Consider the following 16,929-nt stretch of genomic DNA (forward strand, 5'->3'; position numbering starts at 1 on the left):
TACTAGAGGTATTATAAATTTTGTTATATAGTAAATACACTAAACTGTGGCAAAGCCAACCAAACCAAAGAAGTTAAAAGGAAACCTAACTAAAATATATTGGGGGAGGGTAGACCAAATGTAAGGGAGTTATTTTGGTCCTGAGAATGAGAACTGCCGTAGTGAAAAAGCCCATCACCACACAAGGGTACTAGGTTTATCAACATTCATCATGATGTCAAGTAAGTAAAACCTAACCTGAATAACCTCTATACTTTTTCTATAGATCCCATATAGTCTTAAACCTGATTGGTATTCCCAATATGCTAATTGTTCAACTCTATAGACATATTCCCAAAATTTCTCACAAGTGGCGTTTACAAAGTCACAAACACAGGGGGAATGATAGAATTCCCCCCATAGTCTGTGTCTGACCAGATCACCCCTCCACACTACTGACTTTTTAAATAGACTATTCTGTAGTGTAAGAGTTGATGATTTCTTGTCTTCTCCGCAAGATACAATTCAGGAGTACAATACTCCTATAATAAAAAAAGAAGCTAAAGTACCTTTCGGGAATCTCATACTTTGCTCCACTCTGGGGTGATTCTTTTTTGCTTCCTTGTGTAACTAGGTAGAAGAACAACTCTGACACCATCTTTTTGAATTAGTACTAAGATAGCCATATTTATAAAGTAGTCTTGTGAGTCCAAAGGACTGTAGAGAACTTCTTCCTTGCCTGTAAGGTACCGTAGATCAATTAAAAGTTTATTTGATGTCAAAGAAATGTACATAGCTGAGCAATTACATCTCTTGGGATATTGTCCAGCAGTTCTAGACAAACCTGCTTTCACTTTCAGCTGCCATCATTCCTGACCCGATTTCCAACAGCTATATCACCCTATGTAGACACAATAATGCTTGTTTCTATCATTATTGTCCACAGTGGCGTTGCAAGGGCTGGTTTAGGCTATATGTATATAACAAACATATTTCATATGAAAACATACAATTACTTGGCTTGGCCCTTGGGGATCTCGGACGCCACTTCCACACTTTGTCCGGGGGCTCGGCGGAGCTGATGTGTTTTATCCTAATGAGAAAGATTTCATAATAAGTATTTGGAGAAGGGGCAGAGGGATAGCAGAGCAGGGAGAGGCCGGTGCTGCTAGTAGGGGGCTCATACCATGGGGGAGTAATAACGCCCACCATAATGCCCCCCCAGTAGAAATAATTCTCCTTATAATGTGTCAGTGCAAAAAATATCCCCCTGTAATGTCCCCAGTTGAGCTAATGTCCCCATAGTGCCTCCATAATGTGCCAGTATAAAATACCCCTATATAGTGACCCCAGTAAATGCCCCCATAGTGCTCCTCTCCCCCCTAGTGCCCCCATAATGTACCAGTATAAAATGCCCGATATATAGTGCGCCAGTAGATGCCCTCAGTGTCCCCCATAATTTGTAAGCATAAAATACCCCTTCTCAGTGCCCCGTAGTAGTCCTCTCCCCCCTTCCCCATAGTACCCAACACAATGTGTCCCAGTATAAAATGCCCCTATACAGAGCCCCCATATAAAATAACCGTTCTTTGTGGCCTCAGTAGATGCCCCTATAGTGCCACCAATAATGTGCCAGTAAGAAGTGCCCCCATAGATGTCCCCCAATAATGTGCCAGTGAAATGTGCCCTCATAGATGCCCCTTAATCATGTGCCAGTAGCCTAAGCCCCCCATCAACATGTGCCAGTAGCCATAGGCGCCCCCCCTAACATGTGCCAGTAGCCATAGGGCCCCTCTATCATGTGCCAGTAGCCATAGGGCCCCCTATCATGTGCCAGTAGCCATAGGGCCCCCCTATCATGTGCCAGTAGCCATAGGCCCACCTATCATGTGCCAGTAGCCATAGGCCCACCTATCATGTGCCAGTAGCCATAGGCCCACCTATCATGTGCCAGTAGCCATAGGCCCACCTATCATGTGCCACTAGCCATAGGGCCTCTCCTATCATGTGCCACAAGCCATCAGTATTGTACAGAAAAAAAAAGAAAAAAACACTTACCTCTTTGGCAGCGATGCGATGCAGGCCTCTTCTGGCCTGTGTCCCGCGCTGTGTATGGCTCAGGGCTTAGGCGGCGAGATGACGTCATCGCGCCGCCTGCGCCGGCCTCTGATAGCAGGGCTCCAGACTAAAAAGAATACCTAGTAGCCATTGGCTCCTGAACTGAAAAATTTAGGAGCCAAATTACATTTTTAGTCGCCAAATCAAAACCGAATGAAAATTTTGGTATCGTGACAACGCTACGCCGATCAGATCGGCGTAGGGTTGTTTCAATACCAAAATTTTGATTCGCTTTCATCACCATAAAAAAGTATTGCGATACTCAATACCAAGCAAAAAAGCCACGTGCATTTCGCATTTTATGAAACGTTCGGCCCATAATAGAACAGTCCTATCCTATTTTTTGGGGTGACACGGTGACTAAAAAATGGCGAATGCTCACCGCATAGGAGATATTTTTTAATAGTTTGGACTTTTCGGACGCAGCGCTATGTAATATGTTTATTGTATATATTTTTTATATGTAAAATTGGGAAAGGGGGGATTTAAACTTAATATTTTAGAGTACTTTCACACTAGCGTTTTTCTTTTTCGGCATAGAGTTCCGTCACAGGGGCTCAATACCGGAAAAGAACTGATCCGTCATATCCCCATGCATTCTGAATGGAGTAATCCGTCCAGGATGCATCAGGATGTCTTCAGTTCAGTCATTTTGACTGATCAGGCAAAAGATAAAACCGCAGCGTGCTACAGTTTTATCTCCGGCGAAAAAAACTGAAGACTTGCCTGAATGCCGGATCTGGCATTTTTTCCCATAGGAACGTATTAGTGCCAGATCCGGCATTCAAAATTCCGGAATGCCGGATCCGTCCTTTCGGTCTGCGCATGCCGGTAAAAATGTGTAAAAAGATACAAGACGGATCCGTCTGTCTGCATGACAAGCGGAGACATGGATTCATTCTTGCAATGCATTTGTGAGATGGATCCGCATCCGGATGCATCTCATAAATGCTTTCAGTCACATCAAGATCGGCGGATCTGGCAGGCAGTTCTGACAACGGAACTGCTTGCCGCATCACACTACCGCAAGTGTGAAAGTAGCCTTAGTGTTTGTGTTTTATTTTTACTTACTATTAGCCCCCTTAGGGGCTGGAACCCTTGTCCTATTCACCCTTAGGCCCCTTTCACATGGGTGAGATTTCTGCGCGGGTGCAATACGTGAGGTGAACGCATTGCACCGGCACTGAATCCGGACCCATTCACTTCTATGGGGCTGTGCAGATGAGCGGTGATTTTCACGCATCACTTGTGCGCGAAAATGCTTTATGTTGTGCGTTTTCATGCAACGCAGGCCCCATAGAAGTTAATGGGGCTGCGTGAAAATCGCATTGTATCCGCAAGCAAGTGCGGATGCGGTGCGATTTTCACGCTTGGTTGCTAAGATGAAAGTCTATTCACTGTGTTATTTTCCCTTATAACATGGTTATAAGGGAAAATAATAGCATTCTGAATACAGAATGCTTAGTAGAAGGTCAATATAATAAACATTGAGTGCGCCCCCCCAGTATAATAAACATTGAGAGCGCCCCCCCAGTATAATAAACATTGAGAGCGCCCCCCCAGTATAATAAACATTGAGAGCGCCCCCCCAGTATAATAAACATTGAGAGCGCCCCCCCAGTATAATAAAAATTGAGAGCGCCCCCCCAGTATAATAAACATTGAGAGCGCCCCCCCAGTATAATAAACATTGAGAGCGCCCCACCAGTATAATAAACATTGAGAGCGCCCCCCCAGTATAATAAACATTGAGTGCGCCCCCCCAGTATAATAAACATTGAGAGCGCCCCCCCAGTATAATAAACATTGAGAGCGCCCCCCCAGTATAATAAACATTGAGAGCGCCCCCCCAGTATAATAAACATTGAGCGCCCCCCCCCCCCAGTATAATATACATTGAGAGCGCCCCCCCCCCAGTATATCAAACATTGAGAGCGCCCCCCCCCCCCCCAGTATAATAAACATTGAGAGCGCGCCCCCCCCCCCCCCAAGTATATCAAACACTGAGAGCGCCCCCCCCCAGTATATCAAACATTGAGAGCGCCCCCCCCCCCCCCCAGTATAATATACATTGAGAGCGCCCCCCCCCCCCAGTATAATAAACATTGAGTGCGGCCACCCCCCCAGTATAATATACATTGAGAGCGGCCCCCTCCCAGTATAATAAACATTGGTGGCGCAGTGGGAAGTGCCAATGAGGGTTAAAAAAAAATAATAAAAAAAAAATTAACTCACCTCCTCCAATTGATCGCGCAGCTGCCGGTCTCCTGTTCTATCTTCAGGACCTGTGAAAGGACCTGTGGTGACATCACTGTGGTCATCACATGGTACATCATATGATCCATCACCATGGTAATGGACCATGTGATTAGCTCAGTGATGTCACCACAGGTCCTGAAGATAGAATAGGAGATCGGCAGCTACGATCAACTGGAGGAGGTGAGTTCATTTTTTTTTTTTTTTTTTTAACCCTCATTGGCACTTCCCACTGCGCCACCAATGTTGATTATACTGGGGGGGGGGGGTGCACAAAATGTTTATTATAGGGGGGGGGGGCGCACTCAATGTTAATACAAATACAGGAGGCGGGTGCCGGAATGAAATAGCCGGCACCCGACCTCTATGATAGGGGGCTGCGATCAGTGGCAGTTAACCCCTCAGGTGCCGCTCCCTGTCATAGAGGTCGGGTGCCGGCTATTTGATTCCGGCACCCGCCTGCTGTATTTGTATTACAGGTCAGTTTTCTTCATTGGTGGCGTCCCTCTTCTCATTGGCGGAGGCAGCAGCAGCACAGGGGTAGGGAGAGAGCCCCCCCCCCCCCCTGCCTCTATGGAAGCGCTGGCCCTGCCTAAAGTTAGTTAGTTAAGGAGAACTCCGGCGGCCGGCGGGTGACACCCCATCAGACTGGTGTCACCCGGTGCGGCCCGCACCCCCCTCGCAACGCCACTGATTGTCCACCATCTTGATATTTATGGCCTCAACATTCTTCTCCAGGCAGTAGTGGGTATCTACCAAGTCATTATTAGCCTGAGTGGCTTTGTCAATCTTATACATTATCCTCTCCCCTGCTTTAAGAGCAACATGGGGACTACAGGCTTACTCCTCGTGTTGTAAGTGGCTGACTGGATAGAAGTCTGTGAGGAGCTTTTGGGGTACTCTTTTTATTAGTCTCTTGCTGGCCATGGTGAGTACTACTGATAAATTGGGAGAGTTAGGCCTCATGCACACAGCCGTGTTCCTCGGCCGAGAGCGGTCCGTGGCAACACTGCCTGGATTCCTGTTGAGAGCAGGAGCACACGGCCGCATTGGTTGCTATGACGCAGTGCGCTTCATGCCGCCGCTGCACTACAGTAATACACTCGTATAGTGTATTACTGTAGTGCAGCGGCGGCATGAAGTGCACGGCGTCATAGCAACCAATGACGCAGTGCACTCCTGCTTTCAACAGGAATCCAGGCCGTGTTACCACGGACCGCTCTCGGCCGCGGAACACGGCTGTGTGCATATGAGGCCTTAGAGGTACTATAGGCTCCCGCAGGTATGTTTATATGTCAATTGAGGTCCTTTCTGGTCTGTAGTCTGGCCACACTGCCTAAAAATGCTTTTATTTTAACGACCAATGTCTATTTATCTATTCACCTGTCGGAGATATTTCACAACAGCAAAAATATATTTTTATTAGAGATAAGTGAATCGATTCGAAGCAGAGCTTCTACCTTTGCTTGGCTAACTGGAGCATTGGCGCATGCAGGAAGTTGGGCTGGGCTAAATGTCTGTCCTTGACAATCTAACGGCAGGTGGGCACTTCATCAGCACCTCACAGGTGAAGAAGTCCTGCTGATAAAAAAAATCGAATCGTTAGAATCTAATATACAGGTCCTTCTCAAAAAATTTGCATATTGTGATAAAGTTCATTATTTTCTGTAATGTACTGATAAACATTAGACTTTCATATATTTTAGATTCATTACACACCAACTGAAGTAGTTCAAGCCTTTTATTGTTTAAATATTGATGATTTTGGCATACAGCTCATGAAAACCCAAAATTCATATCTAAAAAAATTAGCATATCATGAAAAGGTTCTCTAAACGAGCTATTAACCTAATCATCTGAATCAACTAATTAACTCTAAACACCTGCAAAAGATTCCTGAGGCTTTTAAAAACTCCCAGCCTGGTTCATTACTCAAAACCGCAATCATGGGTAAGACTGCCCATCTGACTGCTGTCCAGAATGCCATCATTGACACCCTCAAGCAAGAGGGTAAGACACAGAAAGAAATTTCTGAACGAATAGGCTGTTCCCAGAGTGCTGTATCAAGGCACCTCAGTGGGAAGGAAAAAGTGTGGCAGAAAACGCTGCACAACGAGAAGAGGTGACCGGACCCTGAGGAAGATTGTGGAGAAGGACCGATTCCAGACCTTGGGGGACCTGCGGAAGCAGTGGACTGAGTCTGGAGTAGAAACATCCAGAGCCACCGTGTACAGGCGTGTGCAGGAAATGGGCTACAGGTGCCGCATTACCCAGGTCAAGCCACTTTTGAACCAGAAACAGCGGCAGAAGCGCCTGACCTGGGCTACAGAGAAGCAGCACTGGACTGTTGCTCAGTGGTCCAAAGTACTTTTTTCGGATGAAAGCAAATTTTGCATGTCATTCGGAAATCAAGGTGCCAGAGTCTGGAGGAGGACTGGGGAGAGGGAAATGCCAAAATGCCTGAAGTCCAGTGTCAAGTACCCACAGTCAGTGATGGTCTGGGGTGCCATGTCAGCTGCTGGTGTTGGTCCACTGTGTTTTATCAAGGGCAGGGTCAATGCAGCTAGCTATCAGGAGATTTTGGAGCACTTCATGCTTCCATCTGCTGAAAAGCTTTATGGAGATGAAGATTTCATTTTTCAGCACGACCTGGCACCTGCTCACAGTGCCAAAACCACTGGTAAATGGTTTACTGACCATGGTATTACTGTGCTCAATTGGCCTGCCAACTCTCCTGACCTGAACCCCATAGAGAATCTGTAGGATATTGGGAAGAGAAAGTTGAGAGACGCAAGACCCAACACTCTGGATGAGCTTAAGGCCGCTATCGAAGCATCCTGGGCCTCCATAACACCTCAGCAGTGCCACAGGCTGATTGCCTCCATGCCACGCCGCATTGAAGCAGTCATTTCTGCAAAAGGATTCCCGACCAAGTATTGAGTGCATAACTGAACATAATTATTTGAAGGTTGACTTTTTTTGTATTAAAAACACTTTTCTTTTATTGGTCGGATGAAATATGCTAATTTTTTTAGATAAGAAATTTGGGTTTTCATGAGCTGTATGCCAAAATCATCAATATTAAAACAATAAAAGGCTTGAACTACTTCAGTTGGTGTGTAATGAATCTAACATATATGAAAGTCTAATGTTTATCAGTACATTACAGAAAATAATGAACTTTATCATAATATGCTAATTTTTTTAGAAGGACCTGTACAGACTCTATACACCCTTTCCTCTCTTTTACCATAAAACTATAATATGAATCTGCACTGCTTCTGCTGCCCACAGATTGAATGGACACTATGTTCAATATGACAGGTTCCTTTGAACTTACTTTGTGCAGAAGTGATGAGCTCTTAAAGCTGTAAAGATTAATTAATTATTTTAAAGCGTACCTAGCCTTTTAACAAACTTTGTTCACAAATCTGTCTAAATCTGTGTTGGTGAGCACTTCTCCTTTGCCGAGATTAATCCATCCCACCTCACAGGTGTGGTATATCTGATTAGACAGCATGAATATTACACAGGTGTGCCTTAGACTGCCCACAATAAAAGGACACTCTGAAATGTGCAGTTTGATCACACAGCACAATTCCACAGATGTTGCGTTTGAGGGAGCGTGCAATTGGCATGCTGACTGCCGGAATGTCTACCAGAGCTGTTGCCCATGCAATGAATGTTCATTTCTCTACCATAAGCAGTCTCCAAAGGTGTTTCAGAGAATTTGGCAGTACATCCAACCGCAGACCACGTGTAACCACACCAGCCCAGGACCTCCACATCCAACATGTTCACCAACATGATCGTCTGAGACCAGACACCCGGACAGCTGCAGCAGAAATCGGTTTGCATAACCAAAGAATTTCTGCACAAACTGTCACTGTCAGAAACCATATCCGGGAAGCTCATCTGTATGCTCGTCGTCCTCATCGGGGTGTGAACCTGACTGCAGTTCGACGTCGTAACCAACTTGAGTGGGCAATTGCTCGCATTCGATAGCGTCTGGCACGTTGGAAAGATGGTTCTGTTCAAGGATAAGTCCCGGTTTTCACTGTTCAGGGAAGATGGCAGACAGAGTGTGTGGCGTCGTGTGGGTGAGCGGTTTGCTGACCTCAACGTTGGGGATCGAGTGGCCCATGGTGGTGGTGGGGTTATGGTATTGGTAGGCATATGTTATGGGCAACGAACACAGGTGCATTTTATTGATGGCATTTTTAATGCACAGAGATACTGTGAGGAGATCCTGAGGCCCATTGTTGTGCCATTCATCCACGACCATCACCTCATGTTGCAGCATGATGATGCACGGCCCCGTATTGCAAGGATCTGTACACAATTACTGGAAGCTGAAAACATCCCAGTTTTGCATGGCCAGCATACTCACCGGACATGTCACCCATTGAGCATGTTTGGGATGCTCTTGATCAGCGTATAAGACAGCGTGTTCCAGTTCCTGCCAATATTCTGCAACTTCGCACAGCTATTGAAGAGTGGACAAACATTCCAGAGGCCACAATCAACAACCTGATCAACTCTATGCAACCGAGATGTGTTGTTGGCAAACCCACCAGTAAGGCAAAACTGTGCACATTTCAGAGTGCCCTTTTAGTGTGGGAAGTCTAAGGCACAACTGTGCAATATTCATGTCTAATCAGCACCTTGATATGCCACACCTGTGAGGTGGGATGGATTATCTCGGCAAAGGAGAAGTGCTCACTAACACAGATTTGTGAACAATATTTGAGAGTAATGGGTCTTTTGTGTATGTAGAAAATGTTTCAGATCTTTGAGTTCAGCTCATGCAAAATGGGAGCAAAAGTAGCCTTTTAATATAGTTTTAAATAAATAAAAAAAACATATACCTCTCCTGGGACTTGAACCAGAGATGTCTATATTCAAGGCAGATTACTATATCACTAAGCTATAGCATTACCTCTTAGGGATGTATGGTTTTCTATGCTTATAAACTAACACACAACACTGGTGTCTTTATATTCATACATTGCGCCTGTGAATAAAGCAGTGATATGTATATTGGCTTTCTGAGCAGATCTCAGTGTGGTGAAGCTGTAGAGTGTGTGTGTTTGTATAATACACATACATACAGTAGATATGTATAAGCCACACAGCTCTGCTCTCAGCCTGATGGCTAGCCCTGTCAAATCAATGGGAGGGGGGCGTGTACAGAGCACAGGGGGTGTTACATAGCAGTGCTCAGAATATTCAGCCCGCCTCTGAGTGCTTGAATTGCTCATTTGCATATGAATAAAAACGCAGATTTCTCTGCAGCCGTTTAACGTAGAGACAAAAGAAAGGTATGTTTTTGTTCAGCGTGATCAGCCCTACCAGCCAGCCTCTCTTCACTTAGTGAAAAGTGTGCCCCAGGATCAGGTAGGACATTACAGAGAGGTACTGTCCTGTATTGGTTATGAAGTTAGTGCTTGTCCTGAGATATAAATCTCCTATGTAGCTGTGCAGTCTCATTTGTGTTTAGCTTTGAGTCCAGTCTCATTCATGCTGCTGTTCAGTGCTCCACACTCCTCTCTCCATAGACTTGTATTGGCATGTGTAATATGATCCTCCTGTGGAGCTGCTCCATCTGGAGATGGAATTCAAAGCATTTTTCAAAGTAAAAAGGAATTAGGGGACAGATGAGAACTAGACATTTCTCACTGATAAAGCATATTGCAAAGTTTCTTGTGGTCACCTAAACTATTGATTTATGTAAAGTTTTATGAAAGTACAGTGACTCTTTAAGGCATTTCCCCTTACTTATATATTGATTGTGAGGGACTGACACCGCACACCCCCATTGATAAACTGTTAGGGGCCAGCGCTGGAACTAAAGACTTCATACATTGTGTAGTTTCCACCACCATCCTACTACAGCTCAGCGCCCATTTATTTGAAGCAGCAGTAGCCTGGCATTGTCATTACACAGTGGATGGAAGCGTGTGCTTCCAACTATACCCACTGTATAGTTTTCGTGCTGGCAGCTTCCCAGCAGTTGATCAGTGGGGGTGCGGGGTGTCAGACCACCACCAATTTGATAGAACCAAATGATAAATAATCATAGAGTACTTTGTATCTAAATTAGTGTGTATACTGTATGTATATTATATAATTTAGTTATAGCGCTGCTAAAGTGTTAATCTGTTTCATTACAGGGAGGCAACCTTACAGGGCTACCACTGCTGTTAGACAACTACATTCCACCACTAGAAGGATTGCCAATGTTCATTTTACGGCTGGCCACTGAGGTAATGCAACTTTCATGTGTCAGGGTCTTCAGTAGTTAACTAAAGGCGAGACAGCAATAGTTTCTTTAGCAGAAAAGTTGCTGTGTGGTGCAGTAAACCTCATTGTGCAATTAAAAAGTAACTAAACTTTACTAAAACTTTCTTTTAAACTGTTCTAAATAGCGCAAAATTATTTTTGTAATAATACTTAATCGTTTTTTCCTAATTAACCACTTCCCGACCGCCCATTCACTATAAATGTCCTTGGGCGGTTGTTTTATCTCTGAATGGAACGTCCATTCAGAGATGGCAGCTGCCGAGCAGGGAGCCCACGGTCACTGACAGGCTACTGGTAAGGGGCTCCTTCCCCTCTTATCCCAGTTTAGCGCAGGCTTTTGCCTGGGGGTGGAGTTTGCCTTCTTCTGTGACCTCCATCTTGCCAGCACTCCTGAGGGACACTCTCCATTCTCCTGCAACCTTCCCAGCACTCTCCTGTGACTGCTGCAGCACCTTTTCAGGGACACAGCATCTGGGGTCCGGTAGGACAGTCTATGGCTGGCTGATTTTCTTTTTTTCAGGCACTCAGCCCTCATGTCTTCTTCCAGAAAAGACTCCTAGCCCCCCCGTGGGGTCGTCACATATTATACATGCGCCGGCTGTAATAAATAGTTGCCTTGCGGTCAGCCTGAGCCAGTTTATGAGCAGTGCCTTGCTCCCAGAACCTCTCAGGACGCCCTGACCACCCCTTCTGTGTCAGTTCCTCCTGAATAGGCTTCTTCCTTGTCCCAAGCCATAGGGAACGTGGCCCGACCCTCCCAATCCATGGTTGAGTCGCTGAATCGCTTGCCTGCCCAAATTGCAGCCGCCTCTGCCCCTACCAGGGATTGCTCCGCGGACGTGGCACGCTCACGTTCTGACACCAGGTCCCGCAAACGACCTTGGGTTGTCGCAACCATGTCCAGCTCCTCGGGTCATTCCCAAGACAGGTCTGAGGCTGGCGAAGAATCCGCACCTTCTGCCACCTCGGGGTTCTCCTCTGACTCTGATTCCGGATCATAGCACTGCCCTGTCTGCGGCCATGCAGGATCTTATCAGGATAGTTAGGGACGCTCTCCATGTGCAGGAAGACCCTGCTTTGCGGATCTGGGCGCATTCCTGGCCAAAGAGTGGCGTCACCGAGATAGGCGTCTTCAGCCCGCCACGTGTGGTCTGGGACAAACAGCTTGTTCTGTCCTTACCCCCGGATTCTGCTCAGGGGGAGGTCCATCTACTTGCCTCTCATCTTCTCCAGGTCCTTTTTGTGATTCTTCCCTGGAATCGGCACACTGCTCTAGTAGGGCAGCTGCTAACTCGGTTTGGCTCCGGACCTGGACTGTGGATGCCGCCTCCAAAAAAGCCCTCATATGTTTCCCATTCCTGGGTGGTAGGCTTTTCGGGAAACGGTTGGAGGATCTTCTTTCTGAGGCCACGGGTGGGAAAAGCTCCTGCCCCAGAACCATTCCCGCCGCCACCGTCCTATGCCTTCATCAGGGTCTCGGCGTTTTCGCTCCTTTCCAGGACTCCTCCTTTCATCAGGACAAAAAGACTGCTCATCCTTCCTTCAAGGTCAAGCCCTCCTGGCACGCCCGCCCTAAGCCTTCCAAACCCCACTCTGCAAAGCCATTATCTGCATGACTGGTTTCCCCCACTCAAGTTGCCCCCTGTGGTGGGGGGGGGGGGGTCATTTGCTCTCTTTTCAGGATCATTGGAGCGCAACCTTTGACGATGCCTGGGTTCTGAAGGAAGTTTCCCCCAGGTACAAAATAGAATTCTCTGCCCTTCCCACAGGCAGGTTCTTCCAGTAGTCGCCACCCAGGTCCCCCGCCTGGGCGGATGCTTTTTTTTTTCAGGCCATTCATTCCATTAACGCGCAAGGGGTGATTGTTCCTTTCCTGACCTGGGAACGTTTCCAGGGTTTTACTTGAACCTCTTCACGGTTTCCCAGAAGGACGGTGCTCTCCGCCCCATTTTGGATCTGAAGGCGCTCCAATTATTTAATCCGCCACTTTCGTATGGAGTCCCTCAGGTCAGTGATTGCTTCGAGTTGGGCGAGTTTCTGTCGTCCATCGACATACGAGACGTCTATCTGCATGTCCCCATAGCTCAGTCTCATCAGAGGTACCTTCTCTTCACGGTAGGTTTTCTGCATTTTCATTTTGTGGCGCTGCCCTTCGGCCTGGCATCTGCCCCCAAGGGTCTTTACCAAGGTGTTGGCTTCTTTGGTCGCATTTCTCCATGCCAGGGGAGTTGCCATAATACCCTACCTGGACGAGGACAACCTTTCCAGCCTCCACATCACCCTGTCCGTGCTGTCCCAGTTCGGCTGGCTGGTGAATCACACCAAGTCCTCCCTGGTTCCCAGTCAGAGTATGGAATTCCTAGGCATTGTCCTCGACACTCGCCTTAGCAAAGTGTTCGGTTCTCAGGACAAGATAGTGGCTCTACAGTCATGCGCGTTCTGGGCCAGATGGTTGCTGCCTTCGAGGCAATTCTTTATGCCCAATTCCACACCCAAGCCCTTCAGCTCTCAATTCTTGCCCAGTGGAATAAGTCCCCATCAGGCTTCGATCGCCCAATCCGCCTGTCCCCTCATGTCCGCAGGGACTTGACCTGGTGGCTGAACCCTCTAACGGTCTCCCTTGGGAGGTCCTTCCTTTGCCTCCGTTGGCAGATGATCTCCACAGATGCCAGACTGACAGGTTGGGGGGGGCAGTCTTCGGGTCTCTCATGGCCCATGTCGGGAAAGCTCCCTACAGATAAATATCCTGGAACTCAGGGCCATTTACCTATCTTTGTCCTGTTGGACTCACCTCCTCCGCGGTCATCCTGTCCGGATTTAGACAGACAACTCCACTGATGTGGCTTTTTTAAACCACCAGTGTGACACCGGAAGCGAGGTGGTCCTGAAGGAAGCTTCTCTCATCCTGCAGTTGGCAGAGGAACACGTTCCTGCTCTCTCTGCTGTCTACATGTCACAGTGGGGAGTGAGTGAAAACTCGCCACCGTACAATGCAGGGAATTTCGGAAAGCAACTAGGCCTGGATACCGAGATAAGGGGAGCAGGTCACCTCCTAACACCACCCGCATCCTATCCCTGACCTCCTAACTGTATGAGCCGGCCTCGGTGGTAGGGGGGCTCATATTTCGTAACTTGGGTCCTTCTGACCCTAACGATCCCTGAAATAGGAGTCAGGAATAAGAGACGACCGGTTCATCAACGACATGGATGAACCGGAGTCTCACACAGGCCTAGCAACTAGGAAGGAGCAGACAGCAAGCAAAAACATAGCAGCAGGTAAGAGTCCAGCACAAAACAACAAGCACTTGAACAACAGCACTTACCTGCCACAACGACTGGGAGGAACAACTTCTGCTTGCTGACTTGTGGTTCCCCCTCCGAGGAACCCCTGGGACCCCCTCACCGGAGGTACAGACAAACAAGGGGATGTCTAGCAACCAAGCCGGGCAATAAACCAAACATATCAGACATAGAACACCAAACTAGACATAACGACAAATCCCCAAAACAAACTCGCACCAAACATAACAATAGGTAAGGTAGGGAACAAGGAAGAGAACATAGGGAGACATCGCTAAAGACCTTGATGTTCCACAAGGAGGCCCACACGGACAGGTGACACATCCAGAGGAGTGCAAAGCTCCTACTCCTACAAAGGCAGACATACCACTGACCACAACTCCAACATAAGAAGAGCCAAAATGGGAAGAAACATCAAACTTAAAGGGGAAGTGTCCAAACATGCTAAAACAACACGTAGCCACCGGCAACAAGCATGCACGGCAAAAGTGTCACGGTCCACTACCACCAGACCATGACACAGCCATCACACTACATCCCCAGTGGGCTGCCGACTTCCTCAGTCGCCAGCGTTTCGACCCGGGGGGAGTGGTCTCTAGCCAGACGTGGATTTTTTCACCTCCCATCTGAACAACAAACTTCTGCTTTATGTCGCCAGGTTTTGGGATCCTCAGGCTCTGGCGGCAGACGCCTTGGTTCTCCTGTGGTCCCAATGCAGTCTCCTATATCTCTTCCCTCCCCTTCTGCTTCTTCCTCGGCTACTCAAACGCCTCAAAATGGATCGGGTCCCGGCGATATTGGTGGCTCAGGACTGGCCCTGCAGGGTGTGGTACGCAGATCTCGTCTTCCTGTTCGCCGACGGCCCGTGGCGCTTACCTCTGCGTCCTGATATCCTTTTGCAAGGTTCACTATTCGACCAGCGTTTAACTCTGCTTCATTTAATGGCGTGGCTGTTGAAGCCGTGGTCCTAAGGTTCCACGGTCTCTCTCAGTCAGACATCCAGACTATGCTTCATGCACGTAAACCCCAGTCGGCCAGGATTTAAACATTGTACCTGGAAGGCTTACTTTGCCTGGTGTGAATCTGGCGAGGTTCACTCTCTCCTCTTTTCACTCAGTAGGATTTTTGCCTTTCTTCAGCCCGGCCTTGAGAAGGGTCTCCGCCTGCCCTCTCTTAAAGGTCAGCTGTCTGTCCTTTTCCAAAGGCCCTTGGCTTCTAGTTTCCAGGTTAAGACTTTCCTTCAGGGGGTGGCGCATTGCGTTTCTTCCGTTCTCCGGTGGAACCCTGGGATTTGAATTTGGTCCTAGAAAGTCCCCTCTCTTTGAGCCCTTGAAGGAGGTCTCCCTTTCTCATGCTTCTTTTTAAAGTTGCATTTTTAGTTGCGATTACTTCCATTTGCAGAGTCTCCGAGCTGGTGGTGCTCTCATGTTGGTCCCCCTTTTTGGTTTTTCACCAGGACAAGGTTGTCCTGAGCCCAGTTCCCTCCTTTCTTCCCAAGGTGGTTTCTTCCTTCCACATTAATGAGGAGATTGTTCTACCTTCTTTCAGTCCCAACCCCTCTCATCCCATCCACCGTCTGGATGTGGTTCGGGCACTTCGGCTGTATCTCCATCTAACGGAGTCCTTCCGTCGATCTGACTCTTTTTTTTTTTAAGGGTTTACAAGACTCCAAAGCTACCATCTCCCATTGGATTAGGTCGTCCGTCAAGGAAGCCTATGTGGCGAAGGGTTGTGAGCCCCCCTTCCGGTTGACCGCTCACTCGACTAGGGCGGTTGTGGCATCATGGGCGGTCCGGCATTTAGCCCCTGCTTCCCAGGTCTGCAAGGCTGCCACCTGGGCCTCAGTTCACACCTTCTCCAGATTTTACCATATTTATTCCTTGGCTTCTGCTGATGTCAGTTTGAGTCGCAAGGTTCTGCAAGCCGCTGTGCGCTAGGTTCTTTCCATAGCTGTTTTTTTCCGTCCTCAGGGACTGCTTTGGGACGTCCCATGGTGCTGTGTCCTCCAATGCCATTCACGAGAAAAATAGATTTTTGTACTTACCGTAAAATCCTTTTCTCGTACATTCCATTGGGGGACACAGACCATGGGTATAGCTTAGAGGTATTACTAGGAGGGACACTATGCAAAACGAAACTCCTCCTCCTCGGGCTATACCCCCAGACACCTCCAGGAGGACTTCAGTCTTTGCTTAGTGTCCGTCCAAGGAGGTGACGCTTATTCTTCTCCTGTTTGTTATTTTTTTCTGTTTTCAGATGGGGACGCAGGTCAGCATTGCGCTTTCCTGGCCCCCGTGGAGTGTCTGCCACCGTCTTTTGATGTGTCCTGGCTACCTCCCATCCCCCCACAGAAGAAAAGTGGATCCAGGCTCAACATGTCAGCTCTGGCATCCCACCAGCTGCTGGGACGCCTGCTGCCTACCCTCCTCCAGAGCACTGTTCTCCTGGATTGGAGTCAGAAGTCTGAAGAGGTGCATCCCTGCTGGTCTGGACATCGAGGGAGCATGCTGAGCAGATAAGTATTGCCCAGTCCCTCCCCCTCCCTCTGTGTCTGTCTGTGGCTACCTGGGTGAGCTTGAAGAAGGATCCTGATGGGGGCACTTTCCTTTTTGGCACTGGAGTACTGGCATCTCTTCCCCCTTAAACTTCCGTCATAACTGTGGGCTTCAGCGCTTCTCTCTTCGGGCCTTGGCTGCTCCGCCGGCAGGCCGCTCCTCCATGGCCTCATTAACCCCTGCTGCGCCGCCTGAGGGGAGACGGGGTGTTTGTTCAAATCGCGCGCGCTTTTTTCGCGCCATGATGACGCGTTCGGGGGGCGGAGCCTCGGCATGCCGCTCTGACTCTCCTTACACCGGAGACTCTGTTTGCTCACGGCCGTGCAGCTCCTCATCTCTCTACACCGGAGACTTCTGCTAGCGTTGCCTGGGTGGTAGGATAACAGCTTGCTCTGCTCCTGATCTTTGCAGCAACTGG

At 48.1% G+C, this 16,929-nt stretch overlaps 1 protein-coding gene across 4 annotated transcripts in view; it reads left to right on the top strand.

Annotated features, from left to right (window-relative positions):
• Positions 1 to 16,929, top strand: part of MLH1 (mutL homolog 1) — a 127,399-nt gene that overhangs the window by 97,217 nt on the left and 13,253 nt on the right. For all 4 annotated transcript variants that reach the window (XM_044292825.1, XM_044292826.1, XM_044292827.1 and 1 more), the window contains one exon: positions 10,527 to 10,619. In XM_044292825.1, the coding sequence (XP_044148760.1) occupies positions 10,527 to 10,619 (93 nt within the window). The remainder of the gene's footprint in view (positions 1 to 10,526; positions 10,620 to 16,929) is intronic.

The sequence above is a fragment of the Bufo gargarizans genome, chromosome 5, assembly GCF_014858855.1.
Source record: "Bufo gargarizans isolate SCDJY-AF-19 chromosome 5, ASM1485885v1, whole genome shotgun sequence".
NCBI lineage: Eukaryota > Metazoa > Chordata > Amphibia > Anura > Bufonidae > Bufo > Bufo gargarizans.